This window comes from Anneissia japonica, unplaced genomic scaffold, assembly GCF_011630105.1.
Source record: "Anneissia japonica isolate Jap-2015-1 unplaced genomic scaffold, ASM1163010v1 scaffold111_len187536_cov110, whole genome shotgun sequence".
NCBI lineage: Eukaryota > Metazoa > Echinodermata > Crinoidea > Comatulida > Comatulidae > Anneissia > Anneissia japonica.
This window is the reverse complement of record NW_022709252.1, coordinates 33,691-42,169: the sequence shown is the minus strand read 5'-3', so window position 1 is coordinate 42,169 and position 8,479 is coordinate 33,691. Positions and strand designations below refer to the sequence as shown.

The window sequence follows — 8,479 nt, the reverse complement described above, 5'->3', positions numbered from 1 at the left end:
TATATAATTTAACAGTGTTAACGGCTATCTTGATTTATATTATATGCAACTATTTGTTTCTAGCCGTACCTACAGTATTGTGTAATGAAGTGTATCTGGCACCTCCCTGATCATTTTTTTTGTTTTTGTTTTGTTTTGTTTTTTTTTGTTTTTTTCAAATTTTGTAAATTTTCTTTCCGCATTCAAATTGTATGTGACAAATGAATGAAATGCTTATATTTGGGCACATTTCACACAAATTTGTCACATGTTTGTGTTTTTCTCACAGGAACTAACCTACCAGGAGTTCTTCACGCAAGGTGACCTGGAGAAGGCGATTGGCATCCCTCCACTGGAGATGTACGACAAAGAGAAGGCATTTATTTCTGAATTGCAACTTAAATTTCTGGATCACATCGCAAGACCTGTATATCAGTAAGTTGATACTTTTTTATTTTTAGTATTTATTATATTTATTTAGTTAATATTTTCATATTTATTATAAGTATTTACTATTATAATTGTTTAGTATATGTTACTTTTTTTAAACAAAAACATTTTTTTTTAACTTTTTAATTGTTTATTTATTATTTTACTTTTTTTTTGCTTTTAATTTTTTTTTTCTGTTTTAATAGATAACCCCTCACAAACCACCCCTGCTCACATCTACCAGCTCAAGCGCCAGTTTATCTCCCTCCCCTCAGAAAATACATTATACAGCTGCCATATCCACTCCTATCTATTTAATGATAAGATGATAAGATTCATGGAAGAAACTGGTAGTTTAAAAGTTACCATAAAGATGGAGTGACAGTGTGCCATATTTGCAAAAGAAAGAAAAGGATGTTAAGAACTGCAAATTCTAGTGATCAATTCAGGCACAATAGACAGCCTTGTCATCTTTTACACTTTAAAATTTCCGTTGATTGTATAAGCACCTGACTTTATTATGCTCCAAATCATTTTTGTCGTAATAAAGTAGCAATAACGTGCTGGGAAAATAGTTTTATGAGTAAATTGATTATGTGCACTTTAGTAAGTAATAAAATTTAAAGGTGGCCCAGTGCTATAGCCCAGTCAGCTAAACTGGTGGTAGCCACTGTGTGTTAGCTGAACTGTGGAGATCTTGTCGATCGTTTTATACGCTTGAGGGATAGTGGGAGCCAACCACCTGATTCTTTTGGCAAAATCCATTAAAAGATACTATTACCCACAAAATCAATTTAAAACGCCCAAAAATGAAAATTTTACTTTTAACCAAAGAGAGGTTAAAACGCTGCTGCAACGTTATGGAATACTTTCCCAGAGAGCCTTGTGTTTGTCGCTCAAACCAATCCCAAAGTAAAAGACTATGCAAAACAGAGCTGCCAAAGTTATACGAAAAACAGAAGAGACCTTGCACAGTCTTTGCTATAGATAATCTTGATAAGCGTCTGTTTCAAAGTGAAGCCATCACTATGTTCAAAATTATCAATAATTTGGCACCAGCTTACCTATATTGTAGATTCAATATTTAAGAAAGTTCTTATAACACCCGATCTAAAAACCAACTAATACTTCCTAAACCTAGAACAGATTATAAAAAAAACGTTGTCTTTCCTACAGAGGTGCAAATTATGGAATGAACTAAGTGATGACCTCAAAACTTCAATTACTCTTTCTAACTTTAATGTAAATTAAAAGACGATTAAATAAGAAAATAATACTGAACCTGCAAAAATTTCGAGGGGGCATGCCCCGGACCCCCTACTACAGTGTTGTCTCAATCGGCCCAACTTTCGGCGCCCTCCCCCCCTCCCCTCTTTTGGACATTTCTGGATCCGCCCCTGCAAGTGTCAGAAAACAAGAGTTGACGTCTTTCGGGAAATGAAATATATATAAATATTTCTTCTTGAAATTTTTAATCGTTCCTGCCATCTTCTTTATTGTGATATCATGCATAGTTTGACATATTAATTAGCATAAACACTAAGGGCGTATCTTGATAAAGTAACAGTAATGGTTTTATGTAGTACAGGGCTGATATATGTACTGTATATGTCAATAAACTATAAATAGAGTACTATGCTGTTAGGCTACATGGTTCAGGAAGTAATCAACAACTTTACCTGCATACAATGACAATAAAATGAGCAGTCCCAAAGTGAGTAGATATTTGAAGAAATGTGTTATAAAAATGTATTATAAATAAATATATTTTTGAATTTTGAATCTGTTTATTTATATTTTACTTGAATCCTAATGGAATCTAATTCTTAACTTCTGATAAATTGGTCATCCTGAATCTATTTATTTATAATATATTTTACATTAATGCAATCTCCTTTACCCAATTGTTGTACACTTAAATATATTATTTAAAAAAAATAATAAACAACACAACTCATAACTCACAGAATGAAATCGGAACTGACAATTTTTCTCTTCCGTGGGAGTCACACCCACATTTATTTCAATCTTAGTTGAAAGAGCTGTATATTTTTTTGAATTTTTCATATTTTTAATATACATAATTTAAATAGATAAGACCTATTACATTACAATATAATAATAATTATGTGATAATGATAACAATAATAATTAGTACATTTTTTTATATTATTTATAACATAATAAAGTAGTAATTTGAACAACGAATACTATAAATTTTTCCTTTTTATTATTTACAATTTTTTTAAGTTCATTAGTCGTTATGTGGTGTGCCTTGAATATTTGAAAATAACAGTCTCTCGATAAAATATAACATGCGTAGTAAGTGTAGTAGGAACATTTAAAATGTCATGTTTCTGCAGACATCAATGCGTTACAGATACTCAATGTCAACGCATTACCTTCTGAAGCATAGCGGCAAAAAAACTGTTACAAAAAGTCAATTTTTACCATAATTTAAACAACTACCATTATAAGAACAACAGTTTAAAAACATACGCAAACGTGTGTTTGTAGAACAACACCTGTGTTTGTGTGGCACACATTTTCAAAACAAAATTCAGATTACACTAATCCGAAATTTCGAATTAGTAATCCGAAATTTCGAATTAGTAATCCGAGAAACGATCATACAGGGGAAAAATTCTGGGGGAAGATAGCCATAGGGACTTACAAATCTTGTGGTTTTTTTTTTATAGTAGTTGTTTAGCATTTTCTTTAGATCTCAGTTGCTTTCTCCCTTGATGACTAGGGCCTTCTTCTTGTGCCACACCGATTTTAAAACGTCTTCTGGTGTTTGAGCTTTGAGAAGTCATCGATAAGAAACACGGAATGTCAGCATTCCATTTTTAAATCATGTTAAAAACAATAGGTTCTGCACATGATTCGATACAAGTTTTCAAAATGTACTTTGCGATTTTAAAAATCAGGGCTTTTTTCACAAATATGAATGAAGACTTTATGCTATTATAATAAAAACAGGCTACTTTTCTACCAGCTTACTCCGATGCATACTGTTTTGTTAATGCATTTTAATTATTTTTTTTAAATTAAGTTTTATATTCTGGTTTTAAACATTGCATATATTATTTACTGTTTATTGTATTACATTTTTTTAATGTTTGCATGACAAACATTTGGTTATTGTTTATAGACTTAGTGAATCAATACAAGTTTGCACATTGGAATGCTTTGTGTTGGGTTTTGTAACTTTTGGATATTTGCAGACCCATTTAATTTACCTTGGCAAATCTATGTATTTTGTGTGTATGTATTGTATATAAATTGAGTGTAATAAATAATTTTATCTGTAAAATACATTTGTTTTGTATGCAGTAATGTGATGTTAAGTGCCTATAATAAATGCTACACGTAAGGACTGCTCATAAATAAGTATGTTCCTGCACCCACAGCCATGAAGACATCGAAAATGTGTATCAAATATGAAACGATTTGCATGTTTTTATTATGCCTGCCATCTCCATCCTATCTCAATAGAAAATCTTGATTTCTTTCTGATAAATGCTTATTGTTCATACCATCGTTATAATAAAAGGCGTCATAACACTCTTAGTGGATTTTATTATGAAAGTAGTTCTAGATTTTATTTTCTCAAGGTTTAACAAACATAGGCTGTATAGCTATAAAGGTGTAGTTGAATTCGAAGCCTATGTGCACTCCTATTATTTAAATAAATAACGGTTTTCTCTGATGATAACGTCTTGTGTTTCCATGGATGTAATCAGTCAAACCTGTCAATTTAAACAAATTTAATAATTTCCTCTTTAATATTTCATCAAAACTCTAACATGAATAGTTCAACCAATAAGAACATCATTGACCAATCAGAACCGTTAATACTACCATTTAATACATTGCTGTGTAAACCAGAATAAGTTGAGCAATCAGAACAGATAATTCTTTACTTAATACAATAATTGATCCGTAAACCAATCAGAACCGCTAATACTTTACTTCCTAATACATTGCTGTGTAAGCCAGAACAAGTTGACCAATCAGAGTCGTTAATACTTGACTTTTGTAATTATATTACTATGGAAGTCAGAGCAGACCTGACACTTATTATTCTGGAAGCATCAGTTACATATTAAAAATTATAATACATTAACCGCAACCTGAATAGAAGAAAATGGCGTCACCAGCATACACAGCGTAAGTGTTAACAGCTATATTGTTTCTTTTATTATTGTTATTAAGTGTGCTTGTATGCGCATACAGTACTGCTAGAAGTCTATTTTGATATTTTTAACAATAACAATAATAATAATTACCTTAAATATGAATTGCTTTGAAAAGGTGCGCTTTATAACCGAAATGAAAGGCGCAACATTAATGCATTTATATGCTTTACACCTGATGAGGGCCTATGACAGACCTTTGTGCCATCTTCCTTATTTAAGTTTTGCAGATTTTTTGTGGCATCTTCCTTATTAAAGTTTTGCAAATTTATAACTTGTTCCCGAGCTTTATTAATATATATATATATATTAATATATATATATATATATTAATATATTATATACATACATACATATCATACATATATATATATATATGTATATATATTATATACATACATACATATATATATATATATATATGTATATTATATTATATTTAATCAAAATGAATGACATAATCAACATTAAAGAAATGCATAGATATTTAATATGTACATACATTTCATCACTTCATTGATTTAAATTGATATATAGCCTTGTAAGAGCTTTAGGCAAGTTGTAACTCTGCTTCATTTAAATATTACAGTAAAGACCTACGCGACGCAGTGTGGGGTGAGCAATGGGAAGAAGTAAGACGCATTATTAGACGCCAACCTCTACTCGTAAATGAGGAATATGTAAGTTATGTATTCCAAATTATTCGTTGTTAGCTTTTGTTCTATGATGATCACAACAAGTAACAATCAACACAATTTTTGTCAAGTTCAGTGCCTGCCATGTCACAATTGAGTTAAACTAAAGGCATATAACAATTGGAAACTGAAATTGAACGTTATCGGGAAAAATTAAGAATAAAATACTGGAAGGAAACAAAAAAAAAAAAAAAGAAAGAAACAAAAATTATATTATACGTGAAAAAATATTATTATTATTATTATCATCATCATCATTTTATCATTATTATTATTATTATTAATAATAATAATAATAATTATTATTATTATTATTATATACACCACAGATTTCGCGGTTTGTATCTTGTCTTAGTAACTGGCAATTTTCTGCTACATTAAATCCATTTCTGAAACCATAAACAATTGTTTAATTGTAGCAATATTTAAGTGGCAATTCTTTAAAAAATACTGTATTAAATAATATAGTTCCAGGACCCTAACCACGTGTCGATTTTTTGTAAAATCACTTGCGCGGATCCGGATACGCACTTTTACTGCAAAATACACAATCTTTCGAAAAATTTTTCCTTAATTATTATATTTTAACGTACGGTATTACTTTACCATCCTAATTTTCTCGCCTCTTTTCTTTGAGGTGTAATTTTTTTGCTTACTCTACCTCTAAACGCTCTGATGTTGAACTTTCGCAAAGCCAATGCTCGTGTGATTTTGAGTCTCCTCCTCTATCAGGTCCAAAGTGGCCAAAAAGCAGTTAGGTCGACCTGCTTGTGACTGACGCTGCGCTGTGGTGGACCTTGCCTGTCATACGACACTACTTATACCCCTCCTGTTTTACTCCTACACTTTTGGAGTCCTTGGGAGTTCGGCTTTTCCCACCAGAATCAGAACCAGAACATCATTGATTATAGAAATATTTAAGAATGGTAACTAATGCTACTTGTTACATGTTACTCAGCAGTTTGACGTCCAGTTGCGCGGAGGCCCAGGGAAAAACATGTTGGTGCCCCTTGCATGTCAGTAAAGTATTTTCACTCACAAAGTGACCGGGGGTGGGTGGTGTCGTATAGAGATAATTTTTAAGATTGAAAAGACTAATTATTAGACAATGTCAAAACATATCGTGTGACTATTTAACAACGATCAACTAATATTTTGCACACATTTTTAATTTGAGTATTTGAGTAGACGTGCAGGTATTGTTCGGAACCATAGAAATACTTTTTTTTTTTTTTTAATGAAAACCTCAAAAAATGGTATGACCAAGACTCTAAAGCTCTTTATCTGTCGTCTCATCTGCAAGGAGACTTGGAATCTTCGTAAAATATATTTTAAATTATTTAATCACAAAAAAAATCATGCTTCCGTAAAACACTGATAAATTTGATAATTTGAAAGACAGAAACCCAAAGGCTTTTGGAATATCTACGATGAGTTGAGAACAAAGTGTAAAAAAACAAAATAAGCCAAAAAGTATGGCTAGCTCATTTTTCAAATTTAATGAATAAATTTAAAAAACATATCCACACTTTGAATCTATAATAAATTCCTTTAACTTCATTAAACTTAACAATAACTGTCCAGATTTAATTTTAGAATCCTCATTCACCATTGATGAAGTCATTATTGGCATATCTAGCCTTAAAAACGGCAAGTCGCTTGTGCTAGATGGAATCCGTAACGAGATGTTAAAAGCATGCACAGTTACGATTGCGCCATTCTCAGTACTTATATTTAATTTGATTCTTCATAGTGGGCCATTTCCGTATGAATGGCGCACTAGTACATTAACTACAATCCATAAAAAAAGGTGATAAGGAAATGCCTAACAATTACCGTGGTATCGCAATCAGTACTTGTTTAAGTAACCGTTTTTACCTTATTTTGTGTTTAACTTTTTTTCCAGATTCAAACAAGCCTCGCAATTCTAGTGATCATAATTATTTTAGTTCTCAAAAACTTTATTGACAAGTAGGTGCTGCAAATCATATCTTCTTGTTTGTTTTGTCGATCAGCAGCATTCGACACTATATATGGCGTAACGTATTGTTATATAAATTAAGTAAGCTTGGTGTCTCGGGTAGGTTGTTAGCACTACTTATTAATATCATCTGTTATGTTGTTTCCCGTTAAATGTAACAGTAAAACCACCGAATCGTTTGAGACAACGGTAGGCGTCAAACAAGGTTGCAACTTAAGCCCTTTGCTCAAAACATTCTTTATCCAGAATAGTCATAATCACGAAAAATGGACATGAAAAACCAGATCATATCCTAAAAACAAACAGCAGTCATTAAGACATACATCAGGAGCCGACTCGATGGAGTTTAATGTCATACCCAGGGAAGGGCACAGATCTGTTTTGAAAGGTGGAGGGGGAGGGCATTTTGTGAGTCGACACCCACCTCAACCCCACAGTGGTTGGAGCTGAGGTGAGAAAATAGTACCTCTAGATGGCCAGAAATGACACTTTTAGTAAAATTCATCATCATCACATCACCATTAGTCAAAATGAAGCGCCAGAAAAAAATTCTCATGATCTTTTATCAGGGATTTTTGATAACCATAGAGATCTTATTAATGTGTGTGTGATATACCATAGAAACAAACATAGATAAAAAAGCTTAAAAACATTGTCTTTGAGTATGTACTTTACATAGGGCTACTTCAAAAACGGGGCTGAGGTTAGAATATTTGAGAAAATAGTACCTTTTGAGATGGCCAGAAATGACACTTTTATATAGTAAAATTCATCATCATCACATTACCATTATAGTCAAAATGAAACGCCAACAAATTTCTCATGATCTTTTATCAGGGATCTACTTAATATCCAGGACAACTCAGGCCTAATTATAGCTTACTAAGCTTTAACTATATATATACTATATTACTAGAAATTGCAAATTGCAAGTGAAGTGCTGCGAAGTACAACTGCATAAAATGTTCTTCGAACAAAATTATTTATGCGAGTCAAGTGAAAATAATGAATAATAAAAATATAACAAATGATATGAGCACGACCCATTGTCTATATATTATTAGAACCGCGTTGGTACAATAGTGTTTTGCTGCAGTGACATCTCTCTGCTGGCGATGGCTCGCTGCTGCTGGCGATGACTCGCTGCTGGCGAATCGATCTGCGCATGTGTATAAAATGGTATTTATTTCTGCAAA

General features: G+C 32.0%; 1 protein-coding gene across 3 annotated transcripts in view; it reads left to right on the top strand.

Moving 5' to 3' along the window:
- Positions 1 to 200: 200 nt before the first annotated feature.
- The window catches only part of LOC117106676, a 24,514-nt gene continuing 16,235 nt past the window's right edge, over positions 201 to 8,479 (top strand). For 2 of the 3 annotated variants that reach the window (XM_033248078.1, XM_033248077.1), the window contains exons 1-2: positions 201 to 414; positions 5,197 to 5,287. In XM_033248078.1, coding sequence (XP_033103969.1) covers positions 248 to 414; positions 5,197 to 5,287 — 258 coding nt within the window. In that variant the 5' untranslated portion in view covers positions 201 to 247. Of the gene's footprint in view, positions 415 to 4,457; positions 4,582 to 5,196; positions 5,288 to 8,479 lie in introns of those variants that run through there. The other variant, XM_033248079.1, reaches the window with a different exon arrangement.